Source organism: Emys orbicularis, chromosome 14, assembly GCF_028017835.1.
Source record: "Emys orbicularis isolate rEmyOrb1 chromosome 14, rEmyOrb1.hap1, whole genome shotgun sequence".
Lineage (NCBI taxonomy): Eukaryota > Metazoa > Chordata > Testudines > Emydidae > Emys > Emys orbicularis.
In genome coordinates, this window is record NC_088696.1 from 43,035,995 (window position 1) to 43,055,943 (window position 19,949).

The following is a 19,949-nucleotide window of genomic DNA, read 5'->3' on the forward strand; positions in this document are numbered from 1 at the left end:
AACTAGCGCATTATTATTTCTGAGAGACTGCTATGCATGAACACATACCTTACATGTTCTAAATCGGTACACACTTTTGCAGGGCTGGGGTGGGGAGAAGAAAACGGAGCCAAGGATTAGAACAGCTTCTCGAAAAGATCAGAAAACAAGACTTGAGATTTTTCTAGAAGACCCCAGACCACATTTCAAACTCCAGCCACAGGTTCAGCTGAAGAAAAATATTGAGTTTTAGAAGCAAACATTACTGCAAGCCCAATACTGCTGAGCTCATCTGTAGCTTATCACACAGTGCAGGTTTATGCACGAAGGCCGATGATCACTTTATACAGCTGAAGTGTGTGAAATCCACCAGTCCAACCTAGGGCCAGCCTGCAGCCCAGCCATCCTCCCTCAGCCAACCCAGCCCTCTGCCAGCACCACTAGAGTTCCATGAACTCATTGATCGGAGCCCTTCTGCCCTCAATATCACCCGCCCTGCGAGCCTGTTCAGGGCAACGTGGACCCCTCAGACCGTGCAGTCGATGCAGACACAAGCATGGCTGCTCTACCCACAAACCCTGCTTCAATGGCCTGAAGGGTCAGTCTGATTTGCCCCAGGCTCTCTCATACAACCACACGAACACATCAGAGTTCTATGGGAAACTGCACTGGGGGAGAGACGCCGTTTCAGCTGGAAGAGAGTCAGAGCGGCACAGCCACGCAGGCTAGACGAGACAGGAGCAGCAGAGAAGGGACGGCTCTTGTACCAACAAGCCAACCTACTGTGAAGAGGGACAGAAAGGAGGCCCCTGCTGGACAAGTGGGAGGAGCAGGAGGGGAGCAAAACAAGATCAGTGTGTCGGGGCAGAACACTTTGCACTAAGGTCTGAAGTTTGCGGTTGCAGCGAGACTTTCCTGTGCTGTGTTTTGGCCCAGAGCAAAGCTCCAGAGTCTAGCCCTAACCCGCAGAAAATATGACTAATGGGGATGCTGCTGCACTCTCAACAACAGCAGCCTCTTTCCTGTGTGCTGCTGGCTCGCTCCACGCAATGCCAAGAGCGAGCCAGCGCTGGCAGCATCCCGAGCTGAAGAGGCACAGAGTGAAAAAACAGATGATACACTGATGCCTTGGGAGCGCATCGTCAATGAGATTCCAGAGGTACCAGGCCGCACAGCCTCGCCCTAGGGGCCTGGAACAAAGCGTGGTCAGTGAGTCAGGAGCCCCATGCAAGAGCAAGGCAAGACAAACTTGTTCCCAGACTGATTTCCCCTCCCTTCTTCAGTACACTCTGCTGCCCAGTAACCAGGGCCGGCGCTTCCACTAGGCGACCCTAGGCGGTTGCCTAGGGTGGCAGGATTTTGGGGGGTGGCATTTCGCCGCCCTCGGTGGAAATTCGGCGGCGGGGGGGGGGGTCCTTCCGCTCCGGGTCTTCGGCAGAAATTCAGCAGCGGGTCCTTCACTCGCTCCGGGACCCGCCGCCAAAGTGCCCTGAAGACGTGGAGCAGAAAGACCCCCGCCGCCGAATGCTCAGAGGAGGAGCGCTGCCACCTAGGGCGGCAAAACCTCTGGCACCGCTCCTGCCGGTAACTAGACATTCCACTGGTGGGAATACAAAGCCAGGAAGTGCCTGAGATTTGCAGCAGCTCAGAGGAGGACACATGACTGGTGCAGGTTAGACTAGTCTCTGGTACTTTAATAGTTAATGCTTCACTTCTTCGGCCCCACCTATCCTGACCTTTCAGCATTGCTGCAACCCCCACCCCCATGCACATTTTCCAAGCTAAGCAGAGCCAACTGGGTCCCCCACACTTAACACAAGGGAGGATCAAAGAAGCCTTTCCTTGTTCAATCATTTAACTTGCCCTGGGTGAGCACAATTTTGCAAGGTAGCTTTAAATCACATTTGGGAGCTATGAGTAGACACTGCGGCCAGCAATCCTACTGTTTTACAATAGGCCCGATTCTCTCCCTGCACTGGTATAAACCGCAGTGACGTCACTGAACTCAATGGGGTGACACTGGTGTGAATGAGAGGTGAATCAAACACAGTTTATCCAGACAGGATCCATGGGGCCAAAGAACCATGTCAGAACAGTTGTTCAGAAACTGTGTTCTAGCCACAGTCCCTCGGGACAAGTCAAATTCTTTCTATCTTCCCTCTCAGTTCTCCAGGCTAAGAATCCCAATTCCCCAACCCACTCCTGCAGTCCACGCAGCGAGCGCTGGGGGCTAGGAAAACTACTGGGAAGAACTGCCCCCCCCCTTTCCCCTCACTAAGAACACGCAAATAGGAACGCTGCCCTTTACAGAACTTCTTGCATATTTCGCAAGGTTTCTTTTTTCTAGCCAGCACTTCCTCTTCCTCTCCTCCACACACTCACCGAATTTAATTAATCCCAGCCCATTCCAGTGATGTTGATCACATGTGTTTTCCATTTTTCTCAAGGAAAAGACATCCAGTTCTTACAGGCAGCTTGGAGTAATCTGGGTCACAGAGCAACTTGAGCATGTAGGACAGTTAGCGAATTTCAACAGCACCCTGGAGGTATTTTTAAACGGACCCAGTCACAATTCCCTGGGCACTATTGAGAGAGGGGGTGCTGGAGGTTCCGCATTCGTTCCCCTACTTACACTCCTCTCGGAGTCTGCCAGTGGTGGCAGCTGTCCCAAAGCCCCAGAGGTTGGGCATGTAGGTCTCCAAGTTTCATTCATTGCTATGGGCCCGGGGAGCCCTACAATAAAAGGTCTACTATGCAGTGATGCTGGGCTCCTTGGGCAGGAAGGTTACAGAGTGACTGCTTGAATCCAGCTTCCTAAATACAGGTCCCTGGTGCAAGCTCTAACCCCTGTAGAAATCTCTCTCTGCACCCTCGGCTTGCAGGGCTGGTTGGCTTCATTTACACAGTAAATTTCTTATGCTACGGTCAAACCCTACTGAGCTGCCCCTCGTGCTCATGAAGCTTTTGCTGTGTGTAAGCAACCATATTCAGCTGCAGTCCGGTCGTGAGTAACAGCTTCCGACTCTACAATGCACTCGTGGCCACGCAGGATATTGCAGAGATGAGAACACAAGGGCACTTTGGGGTTCCGAGTGGCCCTGCATGAGGAAAGACGCCAAACTGACCTCATGGCCAACAGAAGCCAAAGCCTTCTCGTGGTTCTCCAGAAATAATCTGGCAGCATCCATGCCACATATTAAACCCCCAATAGGAAGCACTGCTGCCCCTACACACAAAGGATTTGATACATAAAACTGCCGAGACACCAGATCACCTGTGCCTTCAGCTGCTGAGCCCATTGCATGATGGGAAGTGGGATCATTCTTATCATAAAAATTAATTCCTGTCACAAATTAACCTAGTCCATCAAACTCTGAGAGGCTCCATCAAAGACATCTCCTTGCAGACTCAGAACAGCACGTGCACCGGCAGCAAGAGCCAGTCCTGACAGTGCCACTTAATGAACACTGCTCTTCGTCTTCGGTTACCAGGGCTAGAATTCAATGGATGCAAAGGGAAGAGCTAGCGCTGGGGAGCCGGGATGGAGGCCGCTGGAGGAGAGAAGTCTGGCAGGATAATTTGCGGGGGCAGGGGGAGAGGGGGATGGAACGATATCAGCCAACTGACTCCTGACCAGCTACCATAATAAATTGGACATGATGATTAACAGGAACATCCATTCATCGCCAGAACTGACCAGTTTAGCAAAGCTGTAGTCCCCCAATTACTGCATGAAAGGCAGGTTTTTTCCACGTCATCTTGCAGAGCAATTAAAAATGAATCCAACTTTCAACTACATCAATGCAACGCACGGATTACCACCAATGGCCCCGCCAAGTCAACGGAAACCGAGCAGGCCACCGAGTGCACTAATGACTCTTACATAAAGTGCACTTATGAAAATTAGTGTCATGCTGACCATCAAAGGGGGCGAAGAATGCGGAGGAAAGAAGACTGACTTGGCAACTGAATTGACCACCATGCAGGTCTAAACTAGTGGTAGGCCTGGACCAAGACTCTGCATCCAAACACCCCAGGACTATGGGAACATTTGTGTCTGAACTTGGTGGCGTGGCCCTTTAAGCTGACTCCCTGCCTCTGCCCCAATGCACTCAGTTTTCAACTGCCCTGAATTCAGACCACACATTCCTAGCTCAGACTTTGTCCATCCTGCCGCCCCCTGTCCTGTCCTGCAGGGAAGTCAGAGCTCAAAGTACATTTCTGGCTGCACATTGCGCCATTCGGAGCCCCACAGTTCACTGAACTAAATTACACTGGGGTTGGGGATTTTTTTTAAAGGAAAAAAGATAAAAATAAAACTCTCCGGTTACTCCTCTCTGCAAGACAACGGGGCGGTGGGGGAGAATGCACAGTTCATTAAAGCAAAAAAAGGGCAGTCGGCCAGAGAGCATCTTGGCAGGCAGCGCAGAGCATTTTCACAGACTTTCCTGCTTCCCAGCACAGAAGCATCCCTTGTAAAGATCACAGCTGTTTGGATTATGCCTGAGTTCATATCACAGTTTATCAAAGAGGCTAGGGGTTTTTTTTTTCCCCGCGTTGCCCAGTACAAGTGGAACAGTTCACATGAAAACAAACCAGGGTTTTGTTCTGCATGCATTACCATGGAGGGTGGGAAAGAGGAGGAAGCCTCGTTGGAGGGGATTTTCAGTGAAAGGGTTCCTGGGGTCTCTGGAAAATGAGTTGCTGTGCACAGGGCTGGAAGGGTTGACATAGCCTAACTCAGAAGACTAGGTTACAGCAGGTCAAATCTCTGGAAATCTAGCGCATGTCATGAGTTTGATGTTCTCAACCTAAAATCCCAGTGGGACTTGGAGTGCATCCCCAAATGGCCAAACAAATCAACAAGTGGCAGAGCATTCCGAAGGGGCCCAGAGTTGCAACGGCAGGCAGCAGTAGTGGGACAGAACAGATGTGCCTGGGGAGAGCTGTGCACGTCCATTGCTGCTGCTGACCTGGGAGAGTTGCATGAGGGAGAGAGGACTGGAACAGCAGGTGGGGATGCAGGACTGAAGGGCACTGGCAGAGCTTCCCACAAGGAAGCAATGGTGGCAATATTCATCCCTAGACCCCAATTCATTCCAATGCACGAGGATTCTGCATTCTTTCCAGTATCATAGAAGGGCCCACACCACAGGGGTCCAATGCAGATGTGTTTCCCCAGAATGCTGAGGGGTTTCGATCTGGGCACCCTCTCTATGCATGGGGCATACTAAGATTCTGAGCTTGCTACATACCGAGTTACTGTGTGTGACCACTGCCTGCCCTTTGGGGGTAATGACAAAAACGAGGGGATGCAGTCTGTTATAATCCCGGGGGAATTCTCCCTTGATCCAGCCTGAAGAGTCAGCGAAAGCCTCTAACTCCAACAAAAACTCCTCCCTTTGCCAGCTGGTTTCCAGAGGCCCCTGTCCGCGTTGCAGTGCCATGGCTCTTCCTGGCCATGCTCACCAGAGCAGAGAGAGCATGGCCATGGGAAAGCTCTGCAGACAGAACGAAAAACAATTTAACATGCGGCTTAGAGGGAAGAGCTCCTCTGCTCCATCCTGCCTCTGCCCAGCAAGCATCAGATGTTTTTCTACCATAGAAGCCAGTTGCTTTTGAACACCTCCGCCCCACCCGGCCCCATTTTCTAAACACAACATCTTGGTTAACAGGTTTGGTCAACTTGTCAATCTAAGGCCTGGTCTACACGGAAGCTGGGCGGCCCACACCGCAGGCAAGTGCCCACCACGCCTCTTCCTCTGGCGTGGGTGGGGCTCAATCAAGGGACAGCTTCTGAGCACACCTATTGGCTCATGCCCCCCGGGTGAGCCAGGCAGGGCAACGCCTAGTTTGAGGATCCTGCTGGTGTTCAGGTGTGAGCTAAGGGCCCAGGTGTCCATGCCCAGCAGCACATTTTGGTGCTAAGGGGGCTCTACCAGCAGAAACTTAAGGACTTTAGGTATCTACATCCAAAATTTTGATCCCCAAAACCCAGCACAGCTGTGGCTTAACCCCCTTTGTGCATCTAGCCCTAAGTGACTTGCCCAAGGTTACACAGCAAGTGTGGCAGAGCAAGAAACTGACATCCCCCCGCCCCACCAGTTATGCAAGAACTCTGTCTTCTGACACTTCGCCCTGAGGAGGGGACCTTTGTCTGCTGATTATGTGTTCCCAGAGGCCCAAACTGGAAAAAAGAGTGACTTACAGCTGTTAAGAACAAACTTCTGGCCACAGAAAAAAACCTCAGTGAGGTTTGAAAGACTGATCACCTGCTAGAGCCCTTGCAGGACTTGGGGTGATCTCTGGTAAACTTATTAGCATGCGTGTAGGTCAGGGGTCAGCAACCTTTGAGAAGTGGTGTGCCAAGTCTTCATTAATTTAAGGTTTCGTGTGCCAGTAATACATTTTACATTTACAGGGGCCGGCGGATGGAACCCCAGGCCGGCAGCGGGATGAGTCTCTCAGCCCGCTGCCAGTCTGGGGTTCCGTCCGCCGGCCCCTGCCAGGCGGGGTCCTGGCCGCCAGCCCCGCTCAGCCCGCTGCCGGCCTGGGGTTCTGTTCACGAACAAGGTCAGCTCCCAGTCTGCTGCACTGGGCAGCACAGCGTGGGGAGAAGGTGACCAGCCCTCTGTGGAGAAAGAAGGGGTTCAGGACTCTTTAGAAAAGCTGGATGAGCACAAGTCCATGAGGCCGGATGCACTGGATCTGAGGGTGCTAAAGGAGTTGACGGATGTGATTGCAGAGCCATTATCTTTGAAAACTCATGGTGATCGGGGGAGGTCCCGGATGACTGGAAAAAGGCTAATGTAGTGTCCATCTTTAAAAAAGGGAAGGAGGAGGATCCGGGGAACTACAGGCCAGTCAGCCTCACCTCAGTCCCTGGAAAAATCATGGAGCAGGTCCTTAAGGAATCAATTCTGAAGCACTTGGAGGAGAGGAAAGTGATCAGGAATGGTCAGCATGGATTCACCAAGGGCAAGTCATACCTGACTAACCTAATTGCCTTCTATGATGAGATAACTGGCTCTGTGGATGAGGGGAAAGCAGTGGACGTGTTTTTCCTTGACTTTAGCAAAGCTTTTGATACGGTCTCCAACAGTATTCTTGCCAGCAAGTTAAAGAAGTATGGGCTGGATGAATGGACTATAAGGTGGATAGAAAGCTGGCTAGATCGTCGGGCTCAACGGGTAGTGATCAATGGCTCCATGTCTAGTTGGCAGCCGGTATCAAGCGGAGTGCCCCAAGGGTCGGTCCTGGGGCTGGTTTTGTTCAATATCTTCATTAATGATCTAGAGCAGGGGTCGGCAACCTTTCAGAAGTGATGTGCCGAGTCTTCATTTATTCATTCTAATTTAAGGTTTTGCGTGCCAGTAATACATTTTAACCTTTTTAGAAGGTCTCTTTCTATAAGTCTATAATATATAACTTAAACTATTGTTGTATGTAAAGTAAATAAGGTTTCAAAATGTTTAAGAAGCTTCATTTAAAATTAAATTAAAATGCAGAGCCCCCTGGACCAGTGGCCAGGACCCGGGCAGAGTGAGTGCCACTAAAAATCAGCTCACGTGCCGCCTTCGGCACGCATGCCATAGGTTGCCTGCCCCGATCTAGAGGATGATGTGGATTGCACCCTCAGCAAGTTTGCAGATGATACTAAACTGGGAGGAGTGGTAGATACGCTGGAGGGTAGGGATAGGATACAGAGGGACCTAGACAAATTAGAGGATTGGGCCAAAAGAAATCGGATGAGGTTCAACAAGGACAAGTGCAGAGTCCCGCACTTAGGACGGAAGAATCCCATGCACTGCTACAGACTAGGGACCGAGTGGCTAGGCAGCAGTTCTGCAGAAAAAGACCTAGGGGTTACAGTGGACGAGAAGCTGGATACGAGTCAACAGCATGCCCTTGTTGCCAAAAAGGCTAACAGCATGTTGGGCTGTATAAGTAGGGGCATTGCCAGCAGATCGAGGGACATGATCATTCCTCTCTATTCAGCACTGGTGAGGCCTCATCTGGAGTACTGTGTCCAGTTTTGGGCCCCACACTACAAGGAGGATGTGAAAAAATTGGAAAGAGTCCAGCGGAGGGCAACAAAAATGATTAGGGGGCTGGAGCACATGACTTATGAGGAGAGGCTGAGGGAACTGGGATTGTTTAGTCTGCAGAAGAGAAGAATGAGGGGGGATTTGATAGCTGCTTTCAACTACCTGAAAGGGGGTTCCAAAGAGGATGGATCTAGACTGTTCTCAGTGGTACCAGATTACATAACAAGGAGTAATGGTCTGAAGTTGCAGTGGGGGAGGTCTAGGTTGGATATTAGGAAAAACTTTTTCACTAGGAGGGTGGTGAAGCACTGGAATGGGTTCCCTAGGGAGGTGGTGGAATCTCCATCCTTAGAGGTTTTTAAGGCCTGGCTTGACAAAGCCCTGGCTGGGATGATTTAGTTGGTGTTGGTCCTGCTTTGAGCAGGGGGTTGGACTAGATGACCTCTATTCTATGATATTCCTGATATCTATGATTCCATGACCCCGGCTGGCAGCAGAGTGCCACTAAAAATCAGCTCGTGTGCCGCCTTTGGCACATGTGCCACAGGTTGCCAACCCCCGGTGTAGGTTATTTTATTGTTGTAATTTGTTTTCTCTGTACTGCTTTCACCTTAAGAACAAGTGTGCTTGCTTAGGAAAAGCTGTGCGCTACCGTATACCTATAGGCTGTCTGACTTGCTGGGGAACCTGCAGTATGCGCAGGGAGCTTTGCAGCCTAGAAAAACCTCCGTCAGGAGGGAGAGAGATGCATGTCTCCACCAAAGAGGTGATGGCTGGGATCTGAATTACTATTGGTATCTTCACTTCCTGTCCTCAGCTGCTGCCTGGCACTGCTGTCACAGCTGCTGCAGCACATGGTGGAGGAAGGCAGTCATCCCCGAGGACAGTATCGAGCTGAAGCTTGGAAAGTGCTTTGGGCTCCTTTGGGAGCAGATGCGCTTTGCAGAGGGGAATTTTACTGAACCTGCAAAACTGGCATCTGTGAAGAGCTCCAACAATGAGGGTAAATGGGCCCTTTCCCTCAGGCAGGCAAACTGCTGAATCAGGAGCCATCTCTTGGCCTAGCGGGTCACTGCTGATAAAGTACATAGGGCCCACTAGAGAGTGTCTAGATTTAACACACTAACAAACCTGGTTAACATCAAGTATGCCAAACAGAACAGGGCAAGCACATGGATTCTTACACTCACTCCAAAACCCACTGAAATGTAGAGAAAGGTTCACTTCTCCACACAGCAACACCTCCAGATGGGCTCTCAGCAAGAGAACCGCTGTGTACATGGGGTAAGACATGCCCCTGAGGTTTTTACTGGAGCAGATGACTGCACTGCAGCCCTGAGAACATGGTGCCCATTAGAGCAACGTCCTACCTATGATGCTTTAGTGAAAGCATGGATGAACTGGTATTTCTCAGGGCCACTTTGACACAGTGGACGGCAATGAGAAGCAGTGAGCAAAAGGCTGCTGTGACTCCTACCCCTCTGTCTGGGCCAACAAAAGCAGCCCCTTTAAATGCAAGAACGTCTAGGAGCAGATTGTCTGTGGGTTCAAAGGGAGAGAGGCAGTGTCTTGAGCACTAGACTGAGTTTCTGGGGTGCAGTAATCTCACAGGGTTTGGGCTTAGGGTGCTCAAATGCCAGCAGAAAACATCTGGATGAGGGACGAGATCCACAGGGAAGCCATCCACCTGCGGAGACAGACGCTTGTCCAGGTGAAAAGGTGACCCACCAAGGACTCTATGAAGCTTGGTGTGTGCCCTTTTGCTTCTTTAGGGTTATAAAGGCTGCCTGAAAGGACTTGTCTTCCCCAAAGATGGGGCTGTATAAAGAAATCAGGAATTTCAGGTCGGGTGTTCCCTGGAGGAAGATGAGTTCTTACTGGGAGCAGCCAGTCCTTCAGGGAAGCAGTGGGGGTGCTGAGTCTTTAAGATGGCCTCTCTCCTAAGTGTTCTTTAGACCTCTGAGACAAGTATGTGCTAACGCTGATTACAGCTCCCTTGCCCCTCCCAAATGCTCGGCTTTCATTCCCTTCTCTGCTGGAGTCAAATTCACTAGCTCTACAGTCAGTGCAGGCTGGGCCTACACCAGACTTCTTCCCACTAAAGAGTTCTCTCCTCCGCTGTCACTGGTCCAGCTCCAGCACTGGTAACAACAGGTATTGCCAGTGTAGACGGGGCACCGCATAACAACCTACACTTTAATCACACATCTACTAAGGCGACTGTGCTTGGGATTTCCTCCCTGGTGGAGCCAGCCATGAGTTCTCATTCACCAACATTTGGATGAAAACTGGCCCTCCCCCTGCCGCTTTCCCCTTTGGTCACTGGAGGGAGGGAGAGGCAAGGGGGAAATGTTTGGGTGTTAGTTTAAAAATAAATAAAAAAGTACAGACAATTTCAGAACAAACTGTTCTGACGTGTCCTGTGAGCCAGTTCTCATTTTCAGCCAGCTCCGCCTCCAGGTTGTCTCTGGCCCCTCAGGCCAGGCACATCTGTCATGCTGGCTAGCACAAATGGGGGGGGCTGAACAACAGTGGAAGGCTCGGGCTTCCTTGGAGGCCTTGTGGCAGCCGGCCAGCCTTGGACTTGAGGTGGCACAGAGCAAAGCAGGACATCCTCAGGTGGCAGCAGAGGGGATGTCTGAGCCCACCAGCACTCGGTGTAGTGGGAAGTGGCCAACATGGAGGGTATTTCTGTGGCTCCTGCTAGAAGTTAGCAGAGAGCCTCCTGGTTGTAAGGCAAGAGGCTTTACTAGACTGCAGCCTGCTGATCTGACCTCACGCCTTTCAGGCACACAGGGGCCCCGGAGCAGATGAAGAAGCTCCTCTTACTGCACTTTCTTTTCCCACGCACCTTCTGAAGAAAGCAGGCCCCTAAGGAGAGCTGCACGGAGGGGGAATGGAGCCTGGTTCTGTGTATTCCCGCAGCAATGCCCCCTTCTGTCATTAGCAGAAGGATGGGGGAGTGGAGCCACACACTGCAGAAATGGAAAGGTCAGCAATGTTACTATTCTGTGTCCGTGGTGACTGCTCAGTTCTCCAGGGCTGATTTCCTCAGTCTCCCAAGGTCACGGGAAGCCAGGGCATAATGTGACTGAGAAGTACCCACCCTGGTTTGCTGCTAGGACCATGACCCAGGCACGATACCCATCCTCTGGCCAGAAAAAAGGAAAGACCCTCTGTCAGAAGTGGATGCCAACATCACTCCAGAGATTGTCCTGCAGAAGATGCTTTGCACTTGTGACTTGCCAGAAATTCATTTGCCTCTAGGATCACTGAAAAACTACCCATCCGAGTCACATTCCCCGAACTTCATACACACAACATATCTTCAGCCTCCGGGGGCAAATGAAGACTTAGCAGAAAAGAGGTGAAAGTCTTCTATAATCATCAACTGCAAGGGGCAATTGCTGAGCCCCAGAGAGGGGTTAGGAAATAAACCAGGATCATTTCAGACGTTGCCTGGCAGCCTCCATCTGACCCTTTGGACCTCCCTCTTTGCCAAGCACTGGCAACACTAGAGGGAGAGTCACTGCTTGGTTTTCTGACGCTTTCGATCCCACAATTCCTTTTCATCTCATGTTATTCCTTCAGCCGGAAACATTCTTCCAAGTTTAACCATTTTGTTCTCGTTCTCTGCTCCCAAGCCAGGTTCCAAGAGTGTACAGCAAGTCACTGAAATGCACCTTGAGCAACACTTTGTTTTAGCTGTACTTGGGGCTGCAGGCAATCAAAACAGACAGAATCTGTGCCCCGGGTGAGGGACAAGGAATAAAAAGAAAGGAAAAAGGCTGGAGCCTTATGATTAATTTGGGGTGCAACACGCACTTGTCACTAATAACGGGGTTTGTTCTTTGGTGGCTACTTGGAGATTAATTAAGAAGATGATTGTTGAGACACACGAAGTTTTATTAATATCACAATCAATATAAACAAAATCTTAGAACTAGAAAAACAAGATAAGAACAGCAGCAGAATCTGCATGTGTAGTCACCAATCCATGGGCTCAGGGTTACCCTTAAGGCAGGGCTGGGCAAACTACGGCCTGCGGGCCAGATTTGGCCCGCCAGATGTTTTAATCTGGCCCTCGAGCTCCCGTTGGGGAGCAGGGTCTGGGGCCTGTTCTGCTCTGGCGCTCCAGCTGGGGAGCAAGATCGGAGGCTGCTCCACACGGCTCCCGGAAGCAGTGGCATGGCCCCCCTCCAGCTCCTACACGTAGGGGCACCCAGGGGGCTCTGCTCTGCATGCTGCCCCTGCCCCAAGCGCTGCCCCCAAAGCTCCCATTGGCCGGGAACCGCGGCCAATGAGAGTTGCAGGGGTGGTGCCTGCGGACGGGGCAACGTGCAGAGCCACCTGGCCACACCTCCGCATAGGAGGCAGAGAAGGGACATGCCGCTGCTTCTGGGAGCCACTTGAGGTATGCACCACCCAGAATCTGCACCCCTGAGCCTCCCCCTGCGCCCCAACCCCCTGACCCAGCCCTAATCCCCCTCCTGCCCTCCAAACCCCTCGATCCTAGCCCAGAGCCCCCTCCCGCACCCTGGACTCCTCATTTCTGGCCCCACCCCAGAGCCCTCACCCCAACCCCAATTTTGTGAGCATTCATGGCCCGCCATACAATTTCTATTCACAGATGTGGCCCTCGGGCCAAAAAATTTGCCCACCCCTGCCTTAAGGTGAGATTAAGCATTACGGTTGCCACCATCCTGCTATCCCGAGATCCCGCCATGGGTTGGGATTGATTCCCCATTTATGCACCTATTCCCTTACAGCGACCTATTTCCGAGATCACATGGCCCCTTGTTCATACTTGCCATTTCTGCTACCCATGGTTGAGGTTCCAACAATTGCCATAAGCATTTGTGCAGACAGAAGGTTCTCTAGACAACGCAGTTAGGGAACTCAGGCTAAATAAAGGCTTTACAGTCTTACAGTTGATCACAAAACAGATATGGTTAAATCTTCTGACCCAGGGTTACTTGCTAATGCTAACTTTCATTAAGCCTAATGTGGCCTTCTGCTAACCATTGCTACCACTGGGCCTCAAGCTGAACACTAGGCTTCAGGCTCACTGCCAAGCCCACTTTAAAATAATCTTTAAGTTTCTTTGCTTATTCCTACTTGCATCAGAGCGTTCGTTTCATTCACACTGGTTTAGAAAGCACCGTAACTCTTTCTAAGATATGATTATTCTGCCGATCACCTGAGTTCAGGCCATGGGTTAGAGGTCAACAGGATATTAATGGGGAAACCATTCTGTGTTCTTCTATTAAAGATTCACTTGTGGGAACTACTTTGTTTATCCTTATAACCCAGTGCCCACTAGCAAGAAAGAGAAACTGTTAGGACGTCAGTGATCGTCCAACACCGGCACATCACGTGCTCCGGTACCAACTTACCACCCTGCCTTCACCCCAGAATCAGCCTGGCATCAGCCTGCACATTATGCAGTAGCAGGCAGACTTGCTCAGGGAGAGTGCAGAACTGGACTGCGGTGTTAGCCAACACATATGTATCGCACAGCACATTAATATGTATGACACACACCAGCTTACCATGCATTGTGCATCCAATATTAATCTCGGTATATATAGTGTTGGGACGTTATGCTAACGGAATTGTATTATGCTCTTCCCACAATTCTGTTCACCCATGCTAAGTATCCCACAACACTTTGCAAAAAACTGAACTCAGCTTTAGCACTAGCCAATATAAAACCTGTCAAGACAAGATCCATTCATTCTATGTCCCAGTACAGGTTGGGATGTGCCTCCACAGCACAACTAGTACTTGGAACGTGAAACCCAAAACAAAAAAGATAAGGAAAGACTAGGTGGATAAAGGAAAACAAGATAAAAGAGCTGATTGGTGGATTTCAGTCTTAGGAGACAAATTAGAGAGCTCTCCACTACAAATATTGCTAGTTTGAATGCTTACTTTGGAGCACACCTTCTGTGCAGGATGAACTGAAACTGCAAGGGAACAGCTTCCCACAAGGATTGGAAAAGTATTAACTTGTTGCTTTCTGTATTGTAAAGATTTGTCATTAGACAATCACATTGGCTAAGGCAGAGATTTTCTACCTGTGGTCCACAGACCCCTGCGGGTCCGCAGACTACATTGAAGATTTCCAAAGGGTCCTCACCTCCATTTGAAGTTTTGTAGGCGTCTGCAAATGAAAAAAGATTGAAAACCACTGGGCTAAGGCTTGGTTATTTGGTTTCTTGAACATTTTTAATATCAAACCACAATTATAGTCAAGCAACTGGCTCTACTTAAGAAAATAGTTGGAACAAATACACTGAAAACAATCTGAAAAGATTGCACTGAAGATAGCACCAGTGGCTCCCATGATCATGGTCTTGGTGACAACAGATCAAGTACTGACAGTTCAGCAAACTCTCCTGTGACGGGTTAGATCACAGAACCCCCCTTGGGAGCTGCCACCTGATGTGCCAAGACTACTTCTGCCCCTGCTTTCCCTGCCAGCTCGGGACCCCAGCACCCTGTCTTGCTGAGCCAGACACACCCGTCTGCTCCAACACAGACCCAGGGTCTGAATTACTTGCCCCAAAGCTGCAGACTTAACTGAAGCAGCTTACAGAAGTGTTCTTGTCTTTAACACTCAGATGCCCAACTCCCCATGGGGTCTAAACCCAAATAAATCCGTTTTACCCTGTATAAAGCTTATACAAGGTAAACTCAAATTGTTCTCCCTCTATAACACTGATAGAGAGATATGCACAGCTGTTTGCCCCCTCCAAGTATGAATACATATTCTGGGTTAATTAATAAGTAAAAAGTGATTTTATTAAATACAGAAAGTAGGATTTAAGTGGATCCAGGTAGTAACAGACAGAACAAAGTGAATTACCAAGTAAAATAAAATAAAACCCTAATACAGTAATACAACTGAATACAGGTAAAATCTCACCCTTAGAGATGTTTCAATAAGTTTCTTTTCTCAGACCAGACACCTTCCTAGTTTGAGCACAGTCCTTTCCCCTGGTCCAGCCCTTGTTCCAGCTCAGGTGGTAGCTAGGGGATTTCTCATGATGGCTGCCCCTTTGTTCTGTTCCACCCATTTATATATCTTTTGCATAAGGCGGGAATCCTTTGTCCCTCTGGGTTCACCCCCCCTCCTCACTGGAAAAGCGCCAGGCTAAAGATGGATTCCAGTTCAGGTGACATGATCACATGTCACTGTAAGACCCCAAGCCTTCATTCCTCCCAGCCTGCTGCAAACAGAGCCATCCACAGTCAATTGTCCTGGTTGATGGGAGCCATCAAGATTCCAAACCACCATTAATGGCCCACACTTTGCATAATTACAATAGGCCCTCAGAGTTATATTTCATATTTATAGTTTTAGATACAAGAGATATACGTTTAAAGAAATAGGATGATCACACTCAGTAGATTATAAGCTTTGTAATGATACCTTACAAGAGACCTTTTGCATGAAGCATATTTCAGTTACATTATATTCACTCATTAGCATATTTTTATAAAATCATATGGACTGCAACGTCACATCTCCCTCCTCCTCCTCCTCCTCCCTCACTTGCTTTAAATCAGTGACAGTTACTACTGGCATCGAAACTGCCTATATTAAGCTCAAGAATTAACACCTCCTGAGATCAATGGGCAGTTCATACCTCTCCAAGCTATTGCATCATGCTGTGTGCAGACTCAGGGAGTCATCATTGGATCAGTTACGAGAGTCACATTGTGAACATGTTCTTCATAGCTATTAGGGCTGGAGACTTCACTTCTCTGTTAATTGGAAGGTTGGATTCTGGAGCCACAAGTCACCATGAAAAGCACTGGCATGTTAAACTGCCATGACTTGGCCCAATTTCATCTCCTACGGGTTGGGAAATGGCACAGCAAGCCCAGATGCAGGAATCTTTGGTACCCATGCCATTTTCCCCACGCAAAATAGTCCAGCTGACTGTAGTTCAGAGGAATGTCTGACAGGAAATTGTGCAGTCCCCAAACTAGAATGAGACCCAGGCATAGTTCTCTAATGTGCCATGCAGGCCTTGGCCCTCTAATCAGAAACAGGACCATTCTGCCGCTCCCTCTCAAGCACAGTGCACGTAGACCATGGCCTTGTGTTCCCATTTGCAGAAGGCCGGGAAGAGAGAAAGCACTTGCTGTTACAAAAATCCCTCATAGTATAAACTTCTACAGGAGAAGGCCATTAGCACATGCCAACCTAGGCTTTGGGAAATTAGTTTTTCCTGTGATTCTTGAGATCCGACACCCAGTGGAATATAAGCGTGGAGTGGGGAATATACTGGGAGAGGTGGAAAAAAATCTTACAGACCTTCCCCCTGCTGGGGAAAGAGTGGTGGCACTCATGCCCCACCCACAATCTCGGTGTACATGGATGTTTCACTGCTAATTGTTTTAGCAGGAATATTTAACACTGAGATCTAATGGCAACTTCAAAATCTAACTCTCCCTTGAAATGAATGGGGCAACTCTCTCCTCTCCTCTGTTGTTTCAGGCTGTCTGCAGACTCAGGCAGACATCGCTGCCGTTAGACACACCTTGAAGGTTTTCTTTGCAAACATAAGGATTAGGCGTGCATGTGCACCATGCTAACTAGTACTGCTGCCTCTGATCACTACACTCCTTGTAAGCGATACGGTTAATACTTAACCCTGGACCTTTCGCAATTATTCCATCCATCCAGTCTGCCTCTGACCTCCTCTTGCCCTGGAAGAGGGAGTTTCATGGAATTCAATATCCATGCTCATTCGGTGCCCAGCTCGAGCATACCTCAATGATGCTACACAACTGGGCTCTGCCCCCACTGAATTTCCCCTTTGCCTCCCCTGTGACCTTCACGTTGATTATTTCTGAGCAAGCACAGCAGAATTCGCTGCCCCCGCCCCAGATCCGTTGTGTTAAGGATTACATACTGCCAGCCGTCTGTCACAAAGCATGTTTTTCCAGTATCCACCACCTAATCACAGCTCCTTGGAAACAGAAATCAAACCACACAGGAGACCAAGACACTGATTCCACAGTTCCGTTCGCCTTCCCAGTTAAAAGCTCTCTCAAAGTGACCAGTTTTACCAGGCGGTGCCAACTGTTGAGTGTATACATCTCAACGACAATGCTCTGAACGGATTATCAATGCACACAAATACTACACCACACTGTACCCTGCACCAGCTGAAAAAAGAGGGTCCACACACCCACAGAATAGCCTGTTTCACACTCCCACTGTTTTGTTAGTTTCTCAGCAAGATAGGATCTGAAAACAGAGCTTAATTAGGAAACATTTAACCTCAGGGGATAGGAGTGAAAAATATGGTGTCTCAACATGAGAAAATTTAATTCATTTGCTTTAAAAATATCAACCGCAACAACTGGCAAACAAAGATGGCTTGCAGAGAGGTCTTTGACCACAAAGAACCAGGCAAGTGTTAGGCTAAAATGCCACATACCACCTAGAAGGAAGATGTTCTTAGCATAAGCTGTGGTCGGAGAAAGATGGTGTTCTGACCTGATGATGAATGCTCCTCTGGTCTCCAACAGCTTCCGCTCACTGCTGAATCTCTTGAGGAGGTTGATCATGAATTTGTAGAAGTAGGAGTTCATGGTGGGGGTGGAGGGGGAGCACTCCATGCCTTTCATACCTGGAGGGGGAAGGAGAGCAAGTTACAGAACACAGTCACAAGTGCAGCTGTCTTTGAATTGGAATTCTGTCCATGTGACATGCATTTACTCTTCTGGCATGAACCTGTCAGGGTGGGGGAAGGAGAGTGGCAGTGAGTCAGGTAGAGGATTTAAGGCATGATCCAATGGTCTTTCCTTGAGGTACTTATATCTATGTAGCTTATTTCCATAAATGTCTGGCACCTTTATACCAAGATAACCGCATCCACATAGGAGGTTGCACAGATTTGTGTCAGTTTCTAAACAGATATCGTTAAATCAATGCAAAAAACTATGCACAGACCAGCTCTCCATGTAGTCTAAGCTTTACTTTTACTGTGATTCTACACACCAATACACATACCCCTCCGCCACACACACACACACACACACACACACACACACACGCGCACGCGCACTGCCACTTTGAATGGCTAGTTCATTCAAGCAGCCGAGCCAGGGCTTAGCGCAGGAACTGAATTAATGAAGATATTCCTTGTGCTGCTGATTTCATTTCTTTACGTTCTCCTTCAGGAAGTTTCACGCCGCTACTGAACAGCTCGGGGTCTGGCACTAGTGAACACAGCTCAAGTTGCAGCATTTGGTGATCACAAAGTGTAATCCGAAGAACTACTAACTGGAGAGCCCGAATTGAACACCGACTTACAAGTGCCTTTATTAAGGACTTTTCCTCTTTACAGGGAATTTGTTGGGAGACAAGGTAGGTGTGTGGGGAAATGTGCATCAGAAAGATACTTTCAATTTGGTGATCAAAAGCAAAGAGGTTAGTAGTGAGCATAGAGGCAGTGCGGCCTAGTGGATAGTGCACCTCACGTCGGGCTCTGCCCTTAACCTGCTGAGACAGGCTCTCCGGGGCAAGTACGGTCTTTTACTGAGTGTTTGTACAGCTCTTAACACATTGGGCCCCGATCTTGATTTGGGGCTTTAGGTGTTACTATTATAATTTATCAGCATTATAAAGTTATTACCATGGGCACCATTACTTTACAACCCTATGGCTCTGAGAGTTCTTTTACACACTTGGTAAGAGAATTAGAAACCTCAATTCACATAGCCTAATCTCATTGAGAGACAAGTGATAACTTGATAAGATACTATTTGCATGTTAATTGAACTGTGTAAGGGTGTTGGCATGCCAGTTAGCTGGAGAGGCGTGAAAAATGCACTTCCTAGTTCAGGATACCCAGACAGACAGTGTTTAAGACCATTTCACCCCAGAGACAGACACTTCAACCTCAGAGAAGTTGTCCAATAACGACTGCTTTCAAGTGATGGGACTAAGGTATCTACTTAATTTATTTAATTACTAGAACACTAATAAGAAGAATTGCTGTGTGAGAGAGAGACAGACATAATGATACAGCTAGGGCACTACCAAAGAACCCATCCAGAGAGGAGCAAAGTCTTCGGTACTTCTCAACAGATCGAATGATAACTTAAGAGTTTGATTCTTTTAATCCATTTGTACTGAGCTGGGAGTTAGTTGGTCATCAGGTCATGGTGTACCCAATTAAAAGCATAGTGAAAAGTAAGATTGAAAATTTACTGAATGGTTTCTTGTTGGGCCAGCATGGTCTCCATGCCAGTGATCCAGATTTTGGTACAAGTGGGTAATGCTCAGCCTCCCAGCTGGCAAGAACTGAACACATACAAATCCCAGGGGGAAATGAAATGAGACACCAACATGGCTGGGATGTGCAGAGGAAACTAGGGGAATCAGGCATCTATTCCCATTGAATTTCACCCATTCCCTTAGGGGCCTTTGAAAGCCCAGCCCATGCTCTTAAATAACCTTTAATGGCCAGCTCCCAGAAAGCAAGTGCTAACCACAGCAGTGTATTCCCTCAGCTGCAGGTAAGATGATCCAGATTAAAAAAAAAAAATACTATATTGCCAAGACAAAATATTCCAATACAAAGGTGCATGTGTTCAAGTGAATACATTAACCAGAGCTGAAATATATCCATACCCTCCGTATAGCCCGTACAGCTGTTCCTCATTGTTCACAGGAGACTCAAAATAGAAACACTTCAGATGATACCATATGCAGCAGCCCATCTTTAAACACGGCGTGTCAGCCCAGTGCTCTGCAGACCGCACTGAGTAGCTGGTCATTACCGGATCCAAATTAGAGTCCTAGCAGCAGTCGCCAAAGCTTTACATGGACAGAGCTCCCGGTGACAGGCGTGGCTAGTCCCTGCAATAGCCTGGACAAGCCTCATTGAATGA

The 19,949-nt window shown here is 48.8% G+C and overlaps 1 protein-coding gene across 1 annotated transcript in view; it reads right to left on the reverse strand.

Annotated features, from left to right (window-relative positions):
* The window catches only part of VAC14 (VAC14 component of PIKFYVE complex), a 204,072-nt gene that overhangs the window by 74,650 nt on the left and 109,473 nt on the right, over positions 1–19,949 (reverse strand). Inside the window, exon 14 of the mRNA XM_065416489.1 lies at positions 17,548–17,680. Within this exon, the coding sequence (XP_065272561.1) occupies positions 17,548–17,680 (133 nt within the window). The remainder of the gene's footprint in view (positions 1–17,547; positions 17,681–19,949) is intronic.